We start from the raw sequence: 25,893 nt of genomic DNA on the forward strand, positions 1-25,893 counted from the left end.
ACATAGAAAATACTATACTTAGTGAAGTAAGTCAGACAGAGCAAGATATTTTATGTTATCACAAATGTGGTGTCTAAAAAAATAATATAAATGAATCTACATACAAACTACATCTTTACAAACCAGGAGACTCACACCAGACATAGAAAACAAACTAATGGTTACCAGAGGGGCAAGGAAAGGGAGAGGAGTAAATCAGGAGTATGAGAGGAACAGATACAACCTGCTATACAAAAAATAGATCAGCAACAAGCATTTACTGAAAACCACAGGGAATATATTCAGCATCTTGTAATAACCGATAATGGAAAATAAGCTGGGAAACATACATATAAAACTGAATCACTCTGCTGTACATACCTGAAACTAACACAATATTGTAAATCAAGTATACTTCAATAAGATAAAAATTCAGTCCCAAATTTGAGATGCTTCTAAATAATCATGTGTTAGGGAAAATGAGGAAAGCTTTTGAACTTGTATTTAAATTTTTCAAACACTTGTGAAAACTATTAACAGCCTCAGGCTTTGGATAGGTCATATCCAAATTCCAGATTTCGTAGGCTCTACTTCCAGTAGGCTGGACCCCCCACCATGGTCTCCAGAGGGAGCCTAAAACACCATAGATGACACAGTTTTGATCTTGATGTAACACCTAAGCCTCCCTGATGGTCAGGAGAGCGTACGGCTGTGTGAACCTGGGCTCCTCCAGGTGATTCTGCAGCCAACAGTTTATCCTTAAGCACCAATGACTTGTCACTGCCCTTCTCTGCCTCTTCATAGCTTGGTCATCGTCTGACTAGCACATACAAACCCAGTGCCCCATTATTACCTAGGCAGCTCTGAAAAGTTTTGGTTGGTGCTGACCTATTGGGAAAACTGAAATTTGGGAATTATCTTTGAAATTTGCACTTCCAGTTTACCACCACATCCCAGAGCAGCATTTTGCATTTTCCTTTTTGCCTCAAGTGTTCAGTATAATTGTTCACATCCACTGAGCACAGACTACCTACTCTTAACCACTGCTGAGTCCTCAGGAGGTTAAATAAATTTCCTTTTCAAGGCTAATGGTAGAAGGGGACCCAAACAAATTAACAAAGCACTCCTTGACCTTTCCCCTCTTACATACAACTACTTCCAACCAGCACAGAGGTGAATGAGCAGAGATCTGGGCTTCCCCAGCCTAGACCTCTCATTTCTTCTGCAGGGGCCAGAGGCCACAAGGGTGGGGAGATGGGCCTCAGAGCTAGTGCACACTTAAGATTTCATTTTCAGCTGCCTCCTCTTCTTTACCCGGATTTGTAAAATGTCTTTTGAGAGACTCATGAATTTGGTGCTGAAGCGGCGCCTAAGAATCCAGTGTTCAACTTGCAAGAATTGCACTAGCTGGTTTTTAAATCTTGAAATCAGCCATGGGGAAGCCCACACACCACAGAAACTGGCAAAAGCTACAAGTCTGAGTTTCCATGTCCTCACCCCCAGGATGGTTAAGTTGGTTAGTCAGGACGCTGCTGCTAAACCCGTAGGGAGTTTGGAGGGCTCTGAGCACATGAGAGGGGCCCTGGTAGTCACTGGTGTAGGGTTGCTGGGGGTACAGGCATTGGGGGTGGGGAGGGAGGTTCAACCAACCACGCTCAGCTATGCCGCAACCTGAGCTGATTCATCCACCTTCCTCCTCCCAGGCCAGAAAAGAAGTCCGACCAGCCCATGTGTGAGGAGCATGAAGACGAGCGCATCAACATCTACTGTCTCAACTGCGAAGTGCCCACCTGCTCTCTGTGCAAGGTCTTTGGGGCGCACAAGGACTGCCAGGTGGCTCCCCTCACTCACGTGTTCCAGAGGCAGAAGGTAACACGCCCTCCTGCCCCTCCTCCAAAGCCCCTTCCAAGTGTGATTGAAGGAGAGATGCCCACAGGCAGGACCATAGGGCCCTGAGGCTGCAGGGGAGAGCAGGGCGTTGGCAGAGCCAGAAGGACTGCTGCATGCCCAGGAGAGTGGTGGGGAAGGTGGGAGAGGGAAGGGTGCAGAGGGTCAGGAAGGGGTGTGGAGGGGAAAGGTCGCTATTTTTCCACCATTACAGGTTTAAGATGAATACTATTATGGGGCCCAGTCCAAGCTCAAGCTGCTCAAACACTGAGGTTCAGCCCATAGGAAATAAAAGCATAACTTCTTGCTCCAGTCTCAGAATATTTTTCTTTGTTCATCAACCAAAGATTCCTTTGACCCTCCTCAAGGCCTCTTCTCTCCCACTCCTATCTCGTGGAGTTACAATGACTGGCATTTTGTTAAATGTTTCCTTAGGCTAGTCCTCATGCCTGGGTTAAACTGTCCCCCTAGGTCAGCCCAGAAGGCCTCCTTTGGGTCTGACACATGCACCCCCCGCTCCAGAGCCTCAGCATCACCCCCCCATTATGAGCAAATATGCGGTGTCCCAGCTTATCGCTAACTTGCCAGCCTATAGCGCACAGGCAGGTAGGAACTTACCCATTTGATGCAAATGAACGAGGGGTTGTGGGCTCAGAGAGCTGTGGCCGAGTCTCAGCATCTAGGATTTGAGCAGCTCCATATCTCAGCTTCTTCCTCTAAGAATCACAGATTCCACAGTTAGTGTTTTACTGACCAAATATAGAACGGGAATCAAATTTGGAAGTCAAACCTTTGGGCAACTCCAGTTACAACCAGTGAGTACTAACTGCTAAAGCAGCAGGATTTAGCAAAATAGCTATACAGTTATTTATAGTTCTATCCACTTATGACTTACCTGCCTTTTCCTTTTACCTGCCCCTCCCCAAAGTCACAGCCTATTAGAACTGAATGGTACCTGGGTCACACCATTCCCCTCAGAGCCCTGAGACCACGAAGGATGGACAGAGGCAGGCTGACAGGACTTCCATCCTGCTCCTGTTTGGCCAGAGCAGCATTATTTGATCCACTGGGATTATATATTAGCTCCCATTTGGAAAAAGGGTTCTGCAGCTTTAAATATTTTACAAACACTGTTCTGGTCCAGTCTTCTCACTTTATGTATGAGACAAGTAGAGTCCAAACTGATTACAGAGTTGCCCAACATCACAAAGAAGCTAAAAGGCAGAGTTGGACCAAGCATGTAGGTTTCCCGAGTCCCATTCATTCCCTAAGTATGAACAGTGGAATCGCTTCAGGTCAAAAGAGCCTGAGGGGAATTTTAAGCTAAAAAAAATGTTTTCCCCTAGAAACAGTGCAATGTTAGTTTCAAATCTATAATGACTGAGTCTAGTATACGAGTATTTGTTTGCATTTAGTACAGAGAAGGGTGCGTCACAGGTATTTGGTGAATAAATGAAATATTTCCCTAGTAAAACTAATCCTGAAGGCTTCCTGGTGGTCCAGTGGTTAAGAATCCACCTGCCAGTGCAGGAGACATGGGTTCGATCCCTGTTGGGGAAGATCCCACATGTTGTGGAGCTACTAAGCCCATGTGCCACAACTACTTCTCACACTCTGCAACAAGAGAAGCCACTGCAATGAGAAGCCTGTGCCCCACAACAAAGAGTAGCCTGCACTCGTGGCAACTAGAGGAAGCCTGCATGCAGCAACAAAGACCCAGCATAGCCAAAAATAAATATGTAAATCTTTAAAAAAAAAACTGATCTTGAGCTGCACTATAATTCAAATAATTAAAGGTCCGAATAATTCATGTTGGACCCCTGATGTCACATATTGGTCTCCATTCAATTTATAAACAGTTCTTAGAATTATTTAGCTTGAATGTGCTATTCGCTGTCTATGGCCTATAATTCAGTGTTCTTAATGTTTTTGGTAGGGTCACCGTCTTCATTAAGAATTTGATGAAAACTGTGAAGCTTCTTCCCAGACAAATGCATTTATACACCCATCCTTCCAGGATTTTATTTATAAGATTAGGAGATTCTCAGACCTCCCAGCCTCACTGTTCCTCATTAGGGGGTTCTGTGGACCCTAAATTGAGAACTCATAAGAACAGCAGTACTAAGATGAACCCATAATCAGTGGAGGACTAGAAAGCCCCTAAAATCTTGAATCCCTCTTTTCTCTCCATTAGTCCGAGCTCAGTGATGGCATTGCTGTCCTAGTGGGAAGCAACGATCGGGTCCAGGGGGTGATCAGCCAGCTGGAGAGCACCTGTAAGACAATTGAGGTGAGTCAAGTGGCTTCAAGGGAAGGTAAGCCACGTGTAAGCTCTTGGGGTCTTGTGTTTCCCTCGACATAACCGTAGAAATCCCTGCTCCAACATTTCAGTCTTTCCTTATAGAATGACCTCCCTTCTGCATGCATGCATGCTAAGTTGCTTCAGTCATGTTCAACTCTTTGTGACCCTATGACCATAGCTCACTAGGCTCCTTTGTCCATGGGATTTTCTAGGCAGTGGTTGCCTTGCTCTCTTCCATGGGATCTTCCTGACCCATGGATTGAACCCACATCTCTTATGTCTCCTGCATTGCAGGTGGGTTCTTTATCACTAGAGCCACCTGGGCAGCCCAACCTCCTTCCTGATGTGTCTCTAAAATATTCACCTCCTGGCACAGGAAGAGAACAAGGCAGATTTTACCACATTTATCAAGGTGGTGGTTACATGTGGTGGTGTTTCTTGGGAAACCCCATTTTAAAGGGTTAGCTACAAGAAATATCAATTTGGGGACTTCCCTGGTAGTCCAGTGGTTAAGACTCTGAACTTCCAATGCAGGGGTTCTGAGTTCAATCCCTGTCCAAGCACTAAGATCTCACATGCCACATGGCATGGCCAACTTTAAAATAAAAAATCATTTTCCAAGTAATGACAATGAGTGTTGTTAAAGCAAAAAAGTTTTGTGGGAATCCAAATGGTCTTAAAAAATGCTGTCTGGTACTTAAGGAAAGTCGTGTGCAGATTTGAGCTGCATGGTGTTGTTGTTCAGTCTCTAAGTCGTATCCGATGTTTGCAACCCCATTGACTCTAGCCCACTGGGCTTCTCTGTCCAAGGGATTTCGCAGGCAAGAGTGCTAGAGTGGGTTGCCATTTCCTTCTCCAGGGAATCTTCCTGACCCAGGTACTGAACCTGCGTCTCCTGCATTGGCAGACAGATTCTTTATTGCTGAGCCACCAGTGAAGCCCAGTGTTCCATTTACCTGTATTCTTACAAAATGTGTATTTCTATCTGCATGTCTTTTAATTTTATAAATGGTAGTGTGTTGTACTTCTCATTCTGCTTAATTTTTTTTAAACTAAACATTATGCTTTAAGATCCATTCACATGTACATTCATTCCTTCAGTTTTCTCCTGGGAAAATAGAACTAAGTATCCATTTTATAGACTTTAACCATGAAAAGTTAAATAAGCATAAGCATAATGCTTAGCACAGTGCCTGGCATATGGAGAGTGCCTGATAAATACCCTAATCTGACCATTTTATTGCTTGAAAGGTGAATTATAGCAAAAGATAAAGGCTTCTTCCTAGATAACTTCAGGACATCATCTCATTTTAGATTTACACATCACTGAAGTCAGTACCCTCTCTTCTCCATACTCATATTCCTGAAAAGACTCATGATGGATTTGGAACTGGTTTATAGAAGGAAAGTTTCCTCTTGGTGAAGAGCTCAAAGAGATTCTAAAATGGACAAACTTTTTTTTTTCCTTTTTCCTTATTCACAGAAAAGGCCAAGTATGACTTTATCATTAGGCCATGAATCAGCACTTGGTATGGTACCACCCTGAGTCTTGAGTGTATAAATAGGAGTGTGTTGCTTATGGGCAGTGAGTTCATCTCTATACCCATCTCTACTCAGACCTTCATCAGAGACCTTCATTAGGGGAATAGGCTTTCTGTCTACATGTTGAGGCTGGAAAACAAAAACAAGAAAAGCCCTGGGTGACACACTGCCGTTGAGCAAGTTCAAAGGTCTTAGCTCTATTCAGACAGCGTCAAAGGACACTGAGGACGAGGAGAGACTTGACAGCAGGTTTTCCTCCTGGAGGCTGGTCAGTGGCACAAAAGGAAGCCACTGGTTTTCTTTCATTGAGAACAAGATGAGAAGGAACAGGTTTGGAGCTCTGCCTGCAGGGAGGAGTTAGTGTCAATATCAGGATGAAATTTCTGGCAATGAAGGTCAGCATTATCACCCCTCTTATTCCTAATAAAAACACTGGGTGAATAGACACCCTTTTACAAGTATTTTCACAGTTCCCTGGAGGAATGTGTGTCATCATCCCCCTCCAGGCTTCAAAATGATTTGTAAATCATGAAGACTGCAAATTGGTATGTGTGTGTGTTAAGTCACTCAGTCGTGTCCGACTCTTTGCGCCCCCATGGACTATAGCCCGCCAGGCTCCTCTGTCCATGGAGTTCTCCAGGCAAGGATACTGGAGTGGGTTGCATAGTGAAGCACACGAGGGTCTCCCCTGCGATGCAGGTGAATTCTGTACCAGGGCCAGGGTCCCAGAGTGTCTCTTTTTCCTGTCCTTCCTGGCTTGGTTGTTTTCCTTTCTGGTTCCGTTCACCACCTGCCTGGAAACATCTTCTGAGAAGCCATGCATGGCTCCCAGCCAAAGGGTGGGGTGCTGTTGTTGAAGCATTCTCTTTTCTGATTGATGAAGAGCTCCACAGGGATGGGAACTAGAGCAGCCCTAGGGGTGGGCACCATGCTTCCCTAATTACACGCCCTCTCCCTGTGGGGCCCCGACACCTGCCCTTTGAGTGTAGCCTGTTCCTTGTGATGTCTAATTTTGTCCCTAATCATGTAATGTCTTGCAGGGTTAGGCTGAGCAAGCACCCGGCCTAGGACCGGCCCCTGAGATGCTGAGCTTAGAGTCAGACCTACTCGGGATTCTTGCTTTACAAATCGTGTGTGCCACTGATGTGAGCTTGAGTGGCGACGGGAGTGGCTTTGAGATGGATCGCAGTCATGAAGGGCAGTCTGAACTGCATTGTGGGAAGTGGCGTTCCCTTTTTGCTGTGGGCTGAAGGTAGATGGAGGAACTGTGGTCTTCTTAGTCCTCCTGGCTCTGAGACATTCTCAGAGCTCGTGATGGCAGGTTGTTGGAGGGCCTTCCAGGCTGTTCTAGACAAGCCCAGCATGATCTTAAGCTGTATTTACCTCTCCAGACCTGGAGCTCTTCTGGAACAGACTGGGACAGGGGAGGGGGCTGCTGGTGATGGTGGAGAATTGTACTGCCTCAGGAGCTCTCTGCTTCCAGAAACATGTGCTTGACTTTCATTCCTCATTCCTGGAAAATGTTCCTTCCCCCTTGTCTTTACAAAAGGCACCTATCCTGTTGTTCTTTGGTGCTCAGTTGTGTCTGACTCTTTTCGACCCCATGGACTGCAACACACCAGGCTTCCCTGTCCTTCACCATATCCCAGAGTTTGCTGAAACTCATGTCCATTGATTTGATGATGCCATCCAACCATCTTGTCCTCTGTCGTGCCCTTCTCCTCTTAACCTCAATCTTTCCCAGCATCAGGGTCTTTTTTAATAAGTCAGCTCTTCACATCAGGTGGTCATAGTATTGGAGCTTCAGTTGCAGCATCAGTCCTTCAAATGAATATTCAGGGTTGATTTCATTTAGGATTGACTGGTTTGATCTCCTTGCTGTCCAAGGGACTCTCAAGAGTCTTCTCCAGCACCACAATTTGAAAGCATCAATTCTTCAGCACTTGGCCTTCTTTATGGTCCAACTGTCACATCCATACATGACTACTGAAAGGTCACCAGAAAACCAAAAGAGCAGGCTATTCGCACTAGCCCTCCCCAGGCAGCAAGGCTAGAAATAATCTTGTTTTGTGTGGATGCCCATCTAGGGGAAACAGCTAAAAATATTTGATCTTGAGCTTTTCCAGTATCTGAAAACTACCACCTTTAATAAAATCCTCCAATGATTTTGCAATGACAACAAATCCATTATATTTCCAAAACAGTGATTTTTTTTTTTCTTTTTTTGGCCGTACCACACAAGCACGTGGGATCTTAGTTTCCTGACCAGGGACTGAACCCACGTCCACTTCATTGGAAGTACAGAGTCTTATCCACAGGACTGCCAGAGAAGTCCCTCCAAAACAGTGGTTTTACCTGAACATCTTTGAGACACTGTCCATGCAGTTACAAATATGAAGTAATGAATATAATAACAATAATTTTAATAAGCAGGCCAGAATTTTTAAAGCAGCCTAACAGATGCTTGAAGAACATATTTCAGAGGTTTGAATTTTAACTGTGCCACTTAATGCTATAACCTTGGGCAAGTTACTTCTACTTCCAGTCCTTCACCTGCCTCAGTGGTACAGGAGGGTTAATAAACTCTTTACAGTGTTGCTGTGATCACTAAGTGGGATAAGAAGCACATGCTGGGGGCTCCCAAAGTGTTACCTTGTATTGTTCTCACACTCCACTTGGAAAGAGCACACTTCACCTAATGATGCTAATAATCATTTGAGCTACTGGAGCATCTTTTAAATGGTGTTAGACTAAGGCTTCCGGAGAAGGCAATGGCACCCCACTCCAGTACTCTTGCCTGGAGAATCCCAGGAACAGGGGAGCCTGGTAGGCTGCCATCTATGGGGTCGCACAGAGTCAGACACGACTGAAGCAACTTAGCAGCAGCAGCAGCAGAATAAGGCTTCAAGATCTTGACCAATTATGATGGCAGGGTGAAGCAACTCCCTGCAGTGGGAAAAACTGAAAATGAATGGAAGTAGATATTAGCTCTATGCTTTGGGGCTTTGTGATAACTTGAAATATTGGCGACAGAGGGAGGCTGGGCCCCTTCCAGGAAAGGAGCCAACTCTCCACAGCAGACTAGAGTGAGTCAAACAGCTGCTTGGCTGGCCTTGAGCTGGTCTTGTGGTTTCAGTGACTCGAGGGGCTCAAGTCAGGGCTGGTACACCTGACCCTCAGCCTTTGGAGGGTTTCTCAAGGATCTTCTAAATGATCTGGACTAGCCCAGGAAACCTCTAATGCCAGGAACACCTTAAGTTATAGCATAGTTATTCTTCTGACATGAAGTGGGTGGCAACACCATATGGTGGGAAAGAGCCTAAGTTTAGGAGTCCTGAGACCCCTGGCCACTGAACAGATTTCTTCTGCTGCACAGAGGTGCTGAGCTGGTGGAGGAGAGGCCGAACACCAGTCTATGTCCTTCGAGGGGTGGTGGTTTTCTAATTTGTCTGCCCCTCTTCTAGGGAAGCCTGTCAGAGACCAGGGTTATCATCCTACAGTCTGCATTCATGGGGCTTCTCTCATGTGTTCATGACCAGAATTGGGCTTTACCAATGAGGGGTTGGCCTTGAATTCTTCAGGAGAATCATCCTACTTTAATATAGTTTTTCTTGAGCATGATTAACCTACTGTCTGATTTGGGGCAGGTGTTGAGGGGAGAAGGAATGAAACTCTGTTTGGCTTAATGAAGGTAATTTGGAGGTACTGTGTCAAACGAGGCTAGGTGGACCCTTCCAGACCCAGAGCCGCTGTTTTGAACAAAGGTGTCTGGAAAGTTGAGGAATGTGGTGGAGATATGAATGGGCTGGGTCGAGTCACAGTTGCTCAGCGACAAGTGGAGGGCTCAGAGCTTATCTTCAGCTCTATTTTGGTCACAGGGTCATGCGCCCTACATGGCAAGAGCGGTAGACACAATTGTCTTAGGTTCTCCTGTCACGGCCATGGCACGGTCCCAAGTTGGAACTGACGTCACTGGGCTAGAATGTATAATTCACATTTCAGTGCTGTTGATGATCATTCTAAAACTTGCCCCACGTGGAAAACAGTGTTCTATGTATAAAGAGGCACTTCACAGTCTGAAGACTCCAAATATCTCCACATTTACCTAAAGTTGTAGAGCCTTTGGAACTGCAGAGTCAGAAGGGACCTTAGCAATCATCTAAGCCCATCTCCTATTGTACAGATTAAGAAACCAAACCTGTTCTGAGTTAAATGTTGTCCCTGAAATTGCCTAGCTATTTTTTTTTCCTAGCTATTTTTTGCTGTTTTCTTTTGAGTGTTGAATGAAGACGAGGTTTTGAGCATCCACTTAAATACATGCCTTTGGAAGAGAACACAGTATTGATAGAAACTTGTGAGTGAGGGCTGACGATTCCTAAATACAAGTCATATTTCACTCATCCAGTTGTTCAGACCGTGTTCCTCACATATACATTATATACCATATTCTGATAGACAATGCTTTGAAGTAGTGATGAGATAAACAGAAAAAATGTTCCTGTACTCAAGAAGGGTTTATTCCAGAGGAGGAGTTTAGACAGTAAGACAAACAAATAAAATTGTTTTCAGAGAGGAATAAATGCCAGAGGAAAGGGTGAGCCAATGGAAAGTTTGTAAGGCCCCCTCAGACAGCCATTTTGCCTTTTTTCATTTGCTTTTCTTGGGGATGGTCTTGATCCCTACCTCCTGTATAATGTCACAAACCTCCATCCATAGTTCTTTAGGCACTCTGTCTATCAGATCTAATCCCTTGAATCTATTTCTCACTTCCACTGTATAATTGTAAGGGATTTGATTTAGGTCATACTTGAATGGTCTAGTGGTTTTCCCTCCTTTCTTCCATTTAAGTCTGAATTTGGCAATAAGGGGTTCATGATCTGAGCCACAGTCAGCTCCCAGTCTTGTTTTTGCTAAGTGTATAGAGCTTCTCCATCTTTGGCTGCAAAGAATAAAATCAATCTGATTTCGGTGTTGACCATCTGGTGATGTCCATGTGTAGTGTCTTCTCTTGTGTTGTTGGAAGAGGGTGTTTGCTATGACCAGTGCGTTCTCATGGCAAAACGCTATTAGCCTTTGCCCTGCTTCATTCTGTACTCCAAGGCCAAATTTGCCTGTTACTCCAGGTATTTCTTGACTTCCTACTTTTGCATTCCAGTCCCCTATGATGAAAAGGACATCTTTATTTGGTGTTAGTTCTAGAAGGTCTTGTAGGTCTTCATAGAACTGTTCAACTTCAGCTTTTTCAGTATTACTGGTTGGGGCATAGACTTGGATTACTGTGATATTGAATGGTTTGCCTTGGAAATGAACAGAGATCATTCTGTCATTTTTGAGACTGCATTGAAGTACTGCATTTCTGACTCTTTTGTTGACTATGATGGCTACTCCAATTCTTCTAAGGGATTCTTGCCCACAGTAGTAGATATAATGGTCATCTGAGTTAAATTCACCCATTCCAGTCCATTTTAGTTCGCTGATTCCTAAAATGTCAGTGTTCACTCTTGCCATCTCCTGTTTGACCACTTCCAATTTGCCTTGATTCATGGACCTAACATTCGAGGTTCCTATGCAATATCACTCTTTACAGCATCGGAGTTTACTTCCATCACCAGTCACATCCACAACTGAGTATTGTTTTTGCTTTGGCTCTGTCTCTTCATTCTTTCTGGAGTTATTTCTCCACTGTTCTCCAGTAACATACTGGCACCTACCCACCTGGGGAGTTCATCTTTCAGTATCCTATCATTTTGCCTTTTCATACTGTTCACGGGGCTCTCAAGGCAAGAATACTGAAGTCGTTTGCCATTCCCTTCTCCAGTGGACCACGTTTTGTCAGAACTCTCCACCATGACCTGTTTGTCTTGGGTGGCCCTACACGGCATGGCTCATAGTTTCATTGAGTTCAATAAGGCTGTGGTCCATGTGATCATATTGGTTAGTTTTCTGTGATTATGGTTTTCAGTCTGTCTGCCCTCTGATGAATAAGGATAAGAGGTTTATGGAAGCTTCCTGGTGGGAGAGACTGACTGAGGGGGAAACTGGGTCTTGTTCTGATGGGCGGGGCTGGGCTCAGTAAATCTTCAGTAAATTTTCCAGTAGTCATGTATGGATGTGAGAGGTGGACTATAAAGAAAGCTGAGTGCCTAAGAATTGATGCTTTTGAACGGTGGTGTTGGAGAAGACTCTTGAGAGTCCCTTGGACTGCAAGTCCATCCTAAAGGAAATCAGTCCTGAATATTCATTGGAAGGACTGATGCTAAAGCTGAAACTCCAACACTTTGGCCACCTGATGCGAAGAACTGACTCACTGGAAAAGACCCTGATGCTAGGAAAGATTGAAGGCAGGGGGAGAAAGGGACGACAGAGGATGAGATAGTTGGATGGCATCGCTGACTCGATGGACATGAGTTTGAGTAAACTCCAGGAGTTGGTGATGGACGTGCTGCAGTCCATGGGGCTGCAAAGAGTCAGACACAACTGAGCAGCTGAACTGAACTGACTGAATGAAAAGTTAATGATAAAACCTAATAATGCTGCTTTGATTGACAGGCTATCTACCTACTCATTAGTATATGATCACCTACTGTTGATTTTTTTTTTCCATGAAAAAGCACCCCTTTGCATTCACACATCTTATTTTTTCTTATTTCCACTAGAATATAAGAATGGCTAAAAATTAGAGCCTGTCAATTTTAACATTTCTATAAAGGCAACATCTAAACAATGTTTTTAAGATAAACATTGTAGGTTACCTACTCGCTTCTAAAGAAGCAACCAAATGATTTGATTTTTATTTTTCTTTTCATCTAGATGTTATGGGATTGGTTAGAAATAGTTAGTCCACCTATCATTTTACCATTTCCATGTGAGCAAAATAGTATTCCCTTTATATCCTCACCCCTTTTTGGTATATTTTACCAATACTGACTTCTCTCTAGAGACGGGATGGATTTTTTTTTTTTTTCTTTTGGTGGCTGCCCCACGTTGCATGTGAGATCTTAGTTCCCAGACCAGGGATCAAACCTGTGCCCAAAGCAGTGGAAGCAGAGTCTTAACCACTGGACCACCAAGGAAGTCCTGGGATGAATTTTTACTTTCATTAAGGTATTACAGATATCTTTAATTTGTTCTTCTATATAAATAAATATAAATGTTACTGTCTCTGGCAGAACCAGGAGGAAGATCAAGTTGCAGTCAGAGGCTTTGCATCAGAATATGCTTGGAGGCCAACACCTAGTGTATTTATGATGGAAGTTACTTCAATTGTTAAACACATTCATGCAGAAACACGTGTGTGTGGGCATGCATGCGTGCGCGCACACACATACACACACCACACCACACTACACTATACTCATAGGAACCACAGGCATCATATTTGAAAAAGTGAAAGTGTTAGTTGCCCAGTTGTGTCAGACTTTATGCAACTCCATGGACTCCTCTGCCAGGCTCCTCTGTCCATAGAATTCTTCAGGCAAGAATACTGGAGTGGGTAGCCATTCCTTTCTCCAGGGCATCTTCCTGACCCAGGGATCGAACCTGGGTCCCCCACATTGCAGGCAGATTCTTCACCATCTGAGCCACCAGGGAAGTCCAAAATATTTGTAAAAGTAATCTTGAAGGTTCGGAAAGTATATGTCTTGATTCAGTTAGTACACAGAAAAGTGGGGGAGGTACCCAGACTGGAACTGGGCTTAAAGATACATGTCTTTTTCCTCAAATAAATGAAAAGCTATGACAAAAACAAGGAGAAATCTCTGAGGTGGGGACATTTATTTTGTGTGCAGAAGAGATAAACATGGTTGATATCATGCTTTTGCATGTGACAGCTGTCCTTTAAAGTGTGCTGTCTGCCAACATTTTGATAATGCAGAGGTTCACGTTTTCCATTCCATTTTTAGGTTGCTAGAAAGACTCTGCTGAAAGCGTTCCAGGTCCACATTTACAAAGGCACAGTAAATATGACATCAGAGCAATCACTATCAGTAGCAAGGTGGCCTCTGAGAGTGGTTTTTTGTTTGTTTGTTTGTTTGTTTTTCCATAGCATATACACCTGTTCCCTAATTGCCTCAGGGGGCAAGTTGATAAACTGAAGTGTTTGGTGTTCACTGACTTTCACAGCACCTTGAAAGTCTCATAGCCCAGAAAGATGGAGGGTTGACCATGCTAATATCTCATGTGTTTCTTCTACCTCAGAGTATGTGTAAAAAATAGAATTTCATCTTCATGAGTATACCTATTTCTCATTTGAATATGACATTAGGTTAACCTGAACATCTTAAATGAATTTCTGAAACTTTGTAAGTACCATTTTCATAATTCCAAAAAATAAGCATGTGTTTTTCCCATTTCAGAAACAGAGTTGTCTAACTCTTACATATTTTACATAGAATTATATAAAGCCACATTCAACAAGAGGAAAAAGACAAAAAAAAACAGAAGTGAGGTTTTCCTCTTAGAAAGTAGAAAATACAATAATTTTCCTCCCATCCACCTGAACACTGGGAAAGAATGACAAGTTTTTTGATCTTACAATGACTGATACATAGTAAGCACTTAGGGAATCTTGTTAAAAGAATTATAATGACTATGCTTCTGAAACAATTTGCGGTTTCTTGCCTGTAAAAGCCTACTTTCAGCTTTCAGCACGGTAGCTTTGTGAAGAGGCATATATTTAGTTCATAAGTGGTTCACATACATTTTTTTCCAATTAAAGCAAATCACAGCTACTTGGTTGGAGTAGCAAGGACCCAAGAGTTCAGAAACCTTGGCTATATGTGAGGCACCAATGCTAAATGGCAAATGACTTGGGAAAGTGACTTAACTCGGCTAGGTTTCAGTTTCCACATGAGTGAAATGATTGGTTTGGAGCAGGTTACTTCTGAGAGTCCGGGCTCCCCAGGTGGTGCTAGTGGTAAAGAACCCACCCTCTAATGCAGGTAGACATGAGATGTGGTTTGATCCCTGGGTCAGGAAAATTCCCCTGGAGAAGGGCATGGCAACTCACTCCAGTATCCTTGCCTGGAGAACCCCATGGACAGAGGAGCCTGGCAGCCTGCAGTCCATAGGGCTGGATACAACTGAAGCGACTTAGCACACATGCACTCACTTCTCATAGTCCACATAGCTTCAAAATTCTACAATTGAACGACTCAAATTAAGGAAAATGGAATCTAAATTTCACAAACATTGACATAGTGCCTACTGTATGCTAGGCAATATTATGAGTGCTTTATACCATATATAGTCATATAATAATAAAGGAGTACACACTGTGCATGGGGTAGCATTTTGGATACTGTAAAGTATAAGCAAATGATAGTTGCTGTTAAAATGACAGTAATTTTATTAAGGGTCAATATAACACAAATCATTTTTAAAAAGCAGACTAAAGGGCTTCCCCAGGGTCTCAGTGGTAAAGAATCCACTTGTCAATGCAGGAGACACAGGTCGATCCCTAGTCCAGGAAGATTCCACATGCTGTGGAGCAACTAAGTCCATGAGCCACAGCTACTGAGCCCGTGCAGCTAGAGCCCGGGAGCCACAACTAGAGAAGCCACCATGATGAGAAACCCATGCACTGCAACTAGAGAGTGGCCCCTGCTTGCCACAACTGCAGAAAAGCCTGCACAGCAACGACGACCCAGCACGGCCAAAAATAAATAAATAAAATTATTTAATTTTTTAAAAAGAGCAGGATATTAACAGAAATAATATAACATAGGAATAAAGTAGTTGTTCCATTTAAACCACTCAATGTTAGATGGCTGACATAAGCTATCTAATTTTTATCTGGCTAAGAGAATACTTAGTCATTTATTTGACTAAGAGAATCCCACCTGACTGGGATTTTCAGGTGGCTTGGTGGTAAAGAATCTGCCTATAATGCAGGAGACATGGGTTTGATCTCTGGGTCGGGAAGATCCCCTAGAGAAGAGCATGGCAACCCACTCCAAAATATCCTACATAAGTAAAGTTTCTTTTCTCCTGAAATGCCCATGTGATTTTTCCACTCTTTGAACACTAACATTAGCTAACCCAACTAACAGGAATGCTGCAGAAAACAGAAACAGGAACTCTGTGAGAAGTTTGATTACCTGTATGGCATCTTGGAGGAGAGGAAGAATGAAATGACCCAAGTCATCACCCGAACTCAAGAGGAGAAGCTGGAACATGTCCGTGCTCTCATCAAAAAATATTCTGACCATTTGGAGAACGTGTCAAAGTTGGTTGAATCGGGGATACAGTTCATGGATGAGCCAGAAATGGCAGTGTTTCTGCAGGTAAGTATCTCTCTGGCCCCAGAGGAAACAAACCAAGACGGTGGGTGCTGAAGAAGGACTGTCATTGAATTTTCAATATTTTTTGTACATCTCACTTAGATCTATCTTCTCAACTAAAATATATGTGCTTATCTCTCCATCTGTTTAAACTATTTCACAAGCATATATTTAAGGGACCATGGCATTGCTTAAATATAAGAGGGATCTGGTATAGAAAACAGTGGTTATTTACAGCATTTAAAATCTAAGCTATGAGATGTTTAAGAGATAGCAAAGGAAAGAATTCAATCTCAACACATCTTTGATGAAAACAATTTAAGGAGGCTTGTCTTTTGTTTGCTTTCACAGAATGCCAAAACCCTGTTACAAAAGTAAGTAATTTTCATTTTGTGAAAAAAAGTATATCTTTCATTTTTACCCAATGCCATCAAACTTTACACAGTAACAGAAAGTGGAAACTTGTCTTTTTGCAGAATTTCTGAAGCATCGAAGGCATTTCAGATGGAGAAAATAGAACACGATTATGAGAACATGAACCACTTCACAGTCAACCTCAATAGAGAAGAAAAAATAATACGTGAAATTGATTTTTACAGAGGTTTGTTATTCTTGTGACCATTTGCCCAAAACTGCAGGTGTGTGAAAGTGGCAGAAGGTTTTAGTGGGAGGAAAGGGGGATTCAGGATCATCTCCAGAATGGATGTTGACAACTTCACAAGGATCATAATCCAACATGAAGCTCTATTTCTTGACAGAATCAAACAGTTTGTGGATATTGTTTATTTAGCTTTGCCTATCACAGTGCTTGTTATCATTTGGTTATAGGGCATTAACTCTGAGTCATCAAATATTTAATAATTGATGGTGATGCCAATATCTCAACTTCAGCCGTACACAACGTGTTAGCCATTATGATAATGATGTAAAGTGTCATCAGCTGTAAGGTTAAGGATGAGATAAAAATAAAACATGGAAGACACTTGGATTTAGATACTGTACCATTAGCACTTTCACTAGTGAGTGAGTCATAGAGTGAGTCATAGAGTAAGTCACACCTGGAAATAAAACTGAGGCTATGTGATCAGATGTACTCAATGAGTTATAAACACATCCCTCTCATCTGGCCCAGAAATCCCATTCTTGGAAATTGATCCGGATGAGATAGTTGAAAAGAGAAGCTCAGTTAGATGATACGGCTCCTTGGCTAGACCACCGTAATGCCATGGATTTATATCAGTGTCCACAGACATAACTTTAGAAGTAAATCGTCAGGATGGATCTTCTTTAAAAATTACTTAATATTGTCTATCATTAATATTGCCTGAGGAAATATTAAAATCATTGGGTTATAGTACTGATACTATGTATAAGATAGGTAGCTGAGAACCTACTGTATGCAGGGAACTCAACTCAGCACTCTGTGGTGACTTAAATGGGAAGGAAATCCAAACAAGAGGGGATAGATGTATACTTATGGCTGATTCACTTTGCTGTACAGCAGAAACTAATACAACAGTATAAAGCAGCTATACTCCAATAAAAATTAATTTTAAATAAACCACATTGAAGACAGCACACCCCCCCAAAAAAAAGAAAAAAAAAACCAGATCAGTGGGTTACAAAGAGTCACAGCATTAACTGTGGCAAAAATCATCCTTCACTGAACAAAGGAGGTGAGACGTTAAATAGGACCAGGGGTTTGTGTGTCTTCTAACATAAGGAAGAGATGTGCTTTTCCATTTAATTTGATAGAAAAAAGTAAGTGACAGTCCCAGCCCTCCAGGAACTGGCAGATGTGACAGAACATGATAGATATGGGAACAGGCTCTGGGGGTCAGGCGGATGGTGCACGGTGGTCGAGAGGACCACACTTTGTACTGGGGAGGGGAGCAAGCAGGGTGGTGATGACTGGGACCACTTGCACAGCATCATGTCCACATTTAACTGGAAGTGCAAGCCCCCTGCTGCTGTCGAGTGTCTGATGGAGAGGATTTCCGTAGCCTTGACCTTAATCTGAGCTACAGATATTGGCCAGTCGTGTTTTTCATGGCTGCAATGGTAATTATAACAATGTGAAAACGCATTACCTTATCAGAGGATGAAGATGAAGAAGAAGAGGGAGAAGAGGGAGAAGGAGAAGGTGAAGAAGAGGGAGTAGAAGTGGAAGAGGCGGAAGACGTCCAGACTGAGTCGTCAGGGGGGGATGAAAGTACAGAGAAACGCTTGGAGCCCTCTCCACCGACCTTGGAGCTCCAGGCTGCCCCTGAGGCACCCCCAGTTTCCTCTCCGGACCCCCCTCCAGCCCTGCTACCTGCTGCGGAAGCCTCGGTGACACAGGTAACTCAGTTCTGAGTTCCCTCTTGCAGGACACGCAGGTGTGCCTCCTTGCTGAGCAGCTCAAACAATTTATTCTACCTCAAGTAAAGGAAATGCTTATGCCAGGCATTTGTATATGGAGGACACGAGATTTTAGGGCCATCACAGTGTCAGGGAGAAAGTCTTCTAGGGCATTAAGCAGGGTCTTTGTGGTTATAACTGGTTGGAAAGATCAGTTTCATATAATTTTCCCACCCTTAAATCTGAGGCAATCTATAGCAATTGTGTATGTGTGAGTTAACATGTGAATTCATAGAGAGCTGAGAGCATGGCATTGACTCAGTATAGATAAAGTGTATAGGTTGAGAGATTAAAATGGTTATATTTTCAGAATTTTTCCATTTTCTGTAGGTAATAAAGAAACTAAATAGAGAAACCATGCTAGTTTATGTCCCTGTTGCTTATCCTGAAACCGAACTATAGCTTTTGGTCAATGGGCAAATAAAGGAAGCTGAGGTTTCCTATGTCTCTGTCATTTGATGAGATGATGTGTTGACAGAATTGTCTTTAAAAATTTCTTCTGAAATTAGCTCATCCCAGACACTGTCTGTGGCTGTCCTGTGGCTGACTTTATGTTTTCTAAGATGTCACTGTTTGGTTCTCAAGCCTCTGTACTGACTTCACGACACCTTTGACAGTCCCAACCCATTGAGTTTGTGAGCAATGAAGACTTATCAAAAAAAAAAAAAAAGTCCTGGTTTCAACCTGGATTGGAATTATCAATAGAAACAAAACTGCAAAGAGGGAACTCAGAGATGGAATTATATCTTATGCTCTGTCTCCATAGGAAACTAAGCTAAAAGACTAATTCCTGGAATCTTGAAATTCTGGGTGTACCAATTGCACTGAAATCGAAATAGGTATGATAATTAAATGACAGTTGGGTTTGATCAATTAGATTTCAATTTGGGGGTTGAGAAAAGAGGTTTTGGGGGACCCACGTATAATATACAAAATTAATTCTGGTCAATAGCTTGCCCTTTCTTCCATTATCTGCTATTTTATAAGCAAACTTTGTTCTAGGCTTCGGCTATCTACCAGACCAAGGCCACAGTCTAGTGAGACAAGCCCAGGAAAGACGAGGGGACACAAATAGATGCTGAGACAAGAATACTGGCTGCATTCCTTGCCCTGAGCCCTTGTGGAGGGTGGGCTGAGCTGAAACACGCACTAGATCGGGCCCACACACAGAGAGCTATCCCTTTGCAAACCTGAAGGGAACTAAAATCCACTGCTTTTCTCTTTTTTTGCTTTTAATTTATCCATCCTGTGAAGGGGGAGGTGGTCCCCACTGGCTCCCAGCAGACCACAGAGTCTGAAACTCCAGTCCCAGCAGCAACGGACACTTCGGACCCCTTGCTTTACCCTAGTTGGTATAAAGGCCAGACCCGGAAATCCACCGCCAACCCACCTTCCGCCCCAGGGAGCGGAAGTCTCGGGCGCGTAGGGCCTTCAGGTTCCGAGGATGCGCGTGCGCGGAAGGCTGACGGGGCGGAAGCCGCAGCCAGGGAGAGGGCAGCAGTGAGTGGTAAGGATGCTAGCTCACCTGCAGCTACTTCTCAGGTTAGTGTCAATGAATGGTCTGGGGTCTGAATGCTCCCTGCGCCGCCTGGTCCTGCTGGGATGGCAGCAAGGAGGAAGGGCTTCTGAAGGGACGGACAGAACCTGGGGCCTGGGGGATAAGGGGAACGACTCATCTACCCCAAGTTGGCTTGTTTTTCTAAGCCTGATATGAAGTGAAAGAGACACCAATTTGACTTTACTCTGCCCATGCGTGGAGACTTCACACCTGGTTGCCCAGGGGCGGGAGTGCAAGCGGGCCTGGCCCCTAGGCATGCAGGTGAAAGCTGCTTGTCTGCAGTGACTGCCTGGCGTCCCTGGTCCTCCTCTGCACTGGCCACTGGCCCTTGTTTGGCCTTTTCTGCGTCCTCTCTGAGCTTCCAAAGACTAATCACTTGCTTCTGTGTCGTTCCCCACACCTAGCAGGCACGTTTGAGTCAAGTTCTATGTCGGCTCTGGAAAATAACCTCTGACTCTTGGGTTTTGGTTTTGGGAGAGAGCTGGTGAAGGCTGGACAAAGATAGTTTTGGCTTTATTAAACCGGTGCTTCCTACGCATGTGCTGCTGGGAGCAGAAAAGTACAGACTTCCCTCCTTTGGAATTTTTTAAGGGGTCATTTAATACTTTTTTTTTCTTATCAAAATGCAAGTTTGAAGTTCATTTCTTCTTCCTAACACTGGGCTAGATGTTTGCATGGCTCAAAGAAGATTCCATAGAAGAAATCTTCTACAGTTTCTTCACAAAGAAGAATGTTCATGGTTACTTCATACCCATGAGTATTCTTAAATGACGCGTGGGTGTTGCCCAGACAGGGGCTGGCGGAAAAAATATGCTCGAGTTCCGTGCTCCTGGGTCATCAGGTGATTTCAACAACAAACAGCATTTTTTCAAAAATCATAAAATTCTTACTGTCTTAACTATCTGCTCAAGTGAACCTCGATTTCTGTGAGGTAATAAATGGAAATGATTTTTGGAAAATTCAAAGATGGATTGCTTTTGTGCCATGTATTTATTTTCACAAATGAAAAATGACAAAAAAGATATGTTTGGTGTGAGGAAATCTTTGAAGGTTGTTTTAGGTTGTAAAAGGAGTAGAAAGTTTTCTAAAAGACGGATGGGAAGTTTATTTCTAGAAAGTTTTGGGGATTCCTTATATACTTGGTGGACGTTGAGTCAGGCAGAAAAACAGTAATAACCCAAGATAGGAGCACAATTGAAATGAAAATGAAAAATCCATCTGAATGAAGATGAAAATATTATTTGTGATAATATCAGTGAAGCTTTCTTCTTGTTTTCTCACAGGAGTTAGGAATCTGCCTAGCACTTTTGGCTTTTCTTATACTTCACTACATCTGGCGTCAGATTCAATGCTTGATTTTTACTTTAATGGGTAGGAAATCTTTTCTTTTCCCTTGACTAACATCTCATGTAGCTCTTCAATAATGTTTTTCTTCTGTAGGCCCAGAGATGAATTTCTCCCCCAATTCTGAGGCTCTGCCAATCTAAACAGACCCAAGTTCCCAAGCACTACTCGTGGCCTCACAGCCCCTTCCTGAAGAGAATCACTCCGTCATCTAATCCTGCATGGAAGGGGATCCTGACTCAGAACGAGACTCATTGGGCAATTATTCAGTAATCCAGTGGGAGTGGACCCTCCATAATAGCCATTGAAAGTGTTAGTCACTCAGTCCTGTCTGACTCTTTGTGACCCCATGGACTGTAGCCCACCAGGCTCCTCTGTCCATGGCATTCTCCAGGCAGAACAGCCATTAGAGGAGGCCATTTTCCAAAGGTGTCCAGAATGCTATGAATAGTCTGCTCTTAGATGGATGACCAGCAAAGGCCTCATACAGGACTATGCAGGTTTCCATCAGTTCAGTAGCAGCATATCATCTGCCTCACCAGAGAGGAGCCCAGGTGGGCAGGTAACTGCTTTGGTGGGCAGGTAGACCAGGTGACTTCTGGTTCTCTTTGCACCCTCAGAGTCCACAGTGTCTCTCCTAAGAGAGGGGAGCCCAGGCGCAGTCACATGGGGGCATTTCGGCCAAGTGAGATCTGACCAAATAAGGAGCCAGAGGGCCAATGTTCATCTACTGGCTGTAACAAATTAGAACTAAAGAAAAGTCATAAAGCCAACAGACAGTATATTATTTTTGGTATGTTGTCTCATAGTCAAGCCTTTTCTTGATGACTGTTAGGAGGTTTAAGGACTAACCGTCTTACTCCTTTCATAATCTTTTGAATATTATCAGCTTCATGAGTCATATTTAAAGATTTAAACCCCACGTACTTTTGAGTAAATGACTCTGCTGGACCGGAGACCCAGCTCCCTGTGCCTGTAGCTCAGAAGTGATCCAGGGTGACTGGAGCTGAAAGGGCTCAGCTATTTCTGGCTCGCTGACTTTTCCTGGGTTGACACTGACTCTCCTGGAAGTTCCCCTCATAGCTCCTTTCTGCCTCATTAGCTGTCTACTCAGCGATGGCAGTAGGCTCCCCGTGGGTCCCTGTCATGCCTATAACTGTGTGTGAGTGGCACCTACCCCAGTGTCTAATAGTCAGTCATAACTTGTGTATTCTAGAATGTTCTGAGTGTCTTCATCAGCTCAAGGGCATAACTCCTCCTCCTGTCATTTGTAATGAACAACAGGGGGAGGAAGTTATCGGTCATGGGCTCAGTGGGGCAATGGGGAGGGAGAGAAAAGTCTGTGCATAATTGGAATATCCTGAATAATTGTGGATCTGAATAATTGTCTGAAGAGTTCAGTTTCTATTCTGAGAGTTCAGGTTTGGGACTTTGTTGCCATATGTCCTTGTAACGCTTCTCTGAGGCTGCGGGGGAAGTCATGCTTCTTGTCTGCTGTCCATTGGAGCCCATGTCATGGATGCTGTTTTCACATGCCTGTCGTGAGGGTGAGGCAGGGGGGTGGGGTTGTGGGTGGAGGGTATGGTGAATTGACTTTCGTTACTGCCAAGAACCTTGGGTAGTTCTTGGTGTTTGAGAAAGAGCCTTTCACCTAGAGAAGGACACCTGCTTATGATGGAGGACCATTCTTTGATCCCTGCCTGAAAGGGGGTAGGGACAGATTAATAGAGACCTCACCACAGCATCAGATTCTCCATCCCTGTGAAGGTTTTGCAGGCCTGATTCACCTTCACTGCCTCAGAACTCAGCTCACTAGATATTTGTCCAATGCAAAGTCCCTGTGAAAACTAAAGTTAAAGGTATAGAAGTTGGCAGAATTTAGATAAAGGTATATAAATTGGTATATTTAAACAGGCTCTATATAAGGTGGTTACAGCTCTTACTTAATTATATTGTGGGATAAACAAGGCTTCCTTGGTGGCTCAGAGGGTAAAGAATCTGCCTGCAATGCAGGAGACCCAGGTTCGATCCCTGGGTCGGGAAGTTCCCTTGGAATAGGAAATGGCAACGTGCTCCAGTATTCTTGCCTGGAAAATTGCTTGGACAGAGGAGCCTGGCAGGCTACAGTCCACGGGGTCACAAAGAGTCGGATATGACTGAGCAACTAGGCATGCAATGCAGTTAGTTAGCTTGTTAGAATTTCAAATTTCGTTAGTCTTTCTGTGAACATTTAGGATGTGACACACAGGTTCTCCTTGATTCACTGGTGGTCTTACCTCTCTTAACCCATCCTGGGATATGAGGTGGCCTTAGAATGACAGAAGCATCTCAGGCTCACTTGCTAATCTGTAAACTCACTTGAGCCCCATCAGCAGAACCACAATCCATTTAAGAAGGAAGATGTTTCCTGATGCTTGCCTCAGGGCCATTCACACAGTGAAAACTACCCTGTTCTTGCTGTCTGTGATTTCTGATGCCATAGCATGTACATTCTCTCCTCACCTAATGATATGGGCAGATTAAATGTTAGAAACTGGTGATGGCAAAAACCAGACGCCGGCTCTCTGCATGGGTTAGTGACCCAGGATTCTGCTCTTTGTTATATCAGAGGCACACTGTTGCCTTCCCCACCTTGGTTCGCCAAGAAAACTAACTGCTCAGCAAGGTTTGAATTCATGCCTGTGTCACACTGTGCAAAGGTCCTATACATTGGCTGGTCTTTAGCTGCAAAACCAACCCTTAAAGTCCCTACCCTTTTAGACCCTGCCTGTTGTACTCTCAGTCAGCACAAAGAGTTTGGTGGCAATTATATCTGATCTATTTTCTGTGTTAATTTTTTTTTCTGTGTTAATTTTTAAATATATTTTTAAGAAACTGCACTGTGCCCCAGTCAACCTCAGAAGACAGGGCAATAATAAGTGGGGAGCACACTGTGATCAGGTGGCTGCACTTGAAAAGCAGCTTCTGTGAGCCTCATCTCCAGGGAGGTTTCCTGGTCCACTCTGCTTCCTCCATTGTCCTTGTCTTCCTACACTGCTTATATGCTAACTACACCTGAGGGTTAGCACAGGTTCCACCCCCATGCCCACCAGGACAACTAGGTTTTATATTGGGAATAGGTGTGACAATTAGATTTTTCCAGAAGCAGGAGCAGCAGCAATGAAAGCCCCTCCACATTCCCCTTCACCCTTCCCAGTGAGGCTTAGAGACCGTGGTTGGAGAAATTTGTCCAAACCACTTGATGGGAACAGGGATGTCCAGGGAAATGTCTCCCTGCTTGGTAGATTAACTTGGCAGCTGCTCTGGCTGACACTCGAGCTGGACCCTGGCAGCTGCCTCAAGGTTAGAGGACCCCAGCCCCACTGCCACCACACACACAGATATAGACACACAGACACACACACTCAGAGAGCCAGTTGCTGTGAAGATGGGGTTTTTGACATTAAAATCTCTGCCATTTCTGCCTCTGTAAAGAACCACAGCTCACATATTTCACCAGAGCACGAAGCTGTAGTTGTCATGGACCCTGAAAGCTTTTACCATATCATAGCTATTCGTAGCTGCAAGATTAGAATATCCATTTTCCACCGTGCATTCCTCAAGTCTGAAAATAGACAAGCAAGTTGAGTAGAAACTGTGCTAAGGCCTGGGGCTCAGAAAAGATCTGTAACATCAAGAGGAAGGACTTCAGTTCAGTCCCAACTCTGGGCACGTAATTTCTCTGAGCCTCAGTTTTCTCATGAAGAAAATGAAACAACTACTTGGTGAAAGGATTCATCTATTTGCACAACATTAGAGAGTGAAAAATCTGGTACTAAGAATCTTATAAATTGTCTCAGGATATTTTCATTGGGAGAGTTATGAACTTAGGCCTGAGAAGTCATTCTGGCAACTGTAATAATAATAGATTTAGATAGCCCACTGCATTTCCCCAAATGTATTTCTTGCCTTGAAGCTATTACACAAATCCCTAATTCCCAGACTATCTCCACATCTCCTGGACACCAATTTAGCTGAAAGGTTACACAGCTGTGATTACCCTTTCAGATTCCATAAACCCCGTAAAATCCAGGTCTGAAGTCCACCTCCTGGTGCTTAGACCTCATTGCCCAGTAGAACAAAGGACTTAGAATGTACACAGTAAATGTAGTCATAGAAGATTAGATGAATGAAGAGATGAAAAATAGTGTGATTTTTAAAAATGTACCTATTTTAATTGTAAGCTTCAGCAGTTTTTGTCAGGTATGTAGCATTGTGTGGCCACAGGCCACAGTAAAGCTATAGAGTATTTCTATCCTCATGTGCCTTTGCAGGTAATCTCCTTCTGGCATCCCAGCTGCTGTTTTACTGGTCATTATAGTTTCACCAGTTCTAGAAGATCATATAGGTGAAAACATCCAATATATAGGCTTTTGTGACTGGTTTTCTCACTTGGCATATTGTTCTTGAGTCATCCATTTGGTTGCATGTATCAGTAGCTCATTTCTTTATATTCCTGGGTAGTATTCCATTGTATGGAGGTTTTCCAGATTTCTTTTTTAATTGGAGGATAATTGCTTTACAGTGTTGACTTGTTTCTGCCATACGACATGAATCAGCCA

The 25,893-nt window shown here is 43.6% G+C and overlaps 1 protein-coding gene across 16 annotated transcripts in view; it reads left to right on the forward strand.

The window, feature by feature from the left end:
• Nucleotides 1-25,893, forward strand: part of TRIM55 (tripartite motif containing 55) — a 59,931-nt gene that overhangs the window by 21,314 nt on the left and 12,724 nt on the right. For 5 of the 16 annotated variants that reach the window (XM_052651727.1, XM_052651726.1, XM_052651728.1 and 2 more), the window contains 8 exons: nucleotides 1,683-1,848; nucleotides 4,061-4,156; nucleotides 15,760-15,993; nucleotides 16,342-16,364; nucleotides 16,467-16,591; nucleotides 18,089-18,330; nucleotides 19,645-19,932; nucleotides 21,232-21,319. In XM_052651727.1, the coding sequence (XP_052507687.1) occupies nucleotides 1,683-1,848; nucleotides 4,061-4,156; nucleotides 15,760-15,993; nucleotides 16,342-16,364; nucleotides 16,467-16,591; nucleotides 18,089-18,330; nucleotides 19,645-19,932; nucleotides 21,232-21,319 (1,262 nt within the window). Of the gene's footprint in view, nucleotides 1-1,682; nucleotides 1,849-4,060; nucleotides 4,157-15,759; nucleotides 15,994-16,341; nucleotides 16,365-16,466; nucleotides 16,592-18,088; nucleotides 18,331-19,644; nucleotides 19,933-20,614; nucleotides 21,161-21,231; nucleotides 21,320-21,388; nucleotides 22,840-25,893 lie in introns of those variants that run through there. The other 11 variants (XM_052651729.1, XM_052651732.1, XM_052651736.1 and 8 more) reach the window with 4 other exon arrangements.

This window comes from Budorcas taxicolor, chromosome 14 (genome assembly GCF_023091745.1).
Source record: "Budorcas taxicolor isolate Tak-1 chromosome 14, Takin1.1, whole genome shotgun sequence".
Lineage (NCBI taxonomy): Eukaryota > Metazoa > Chordata > Mammalia > Artiodactyla > Bovidae > Budorcas > Budorcas taxicolor.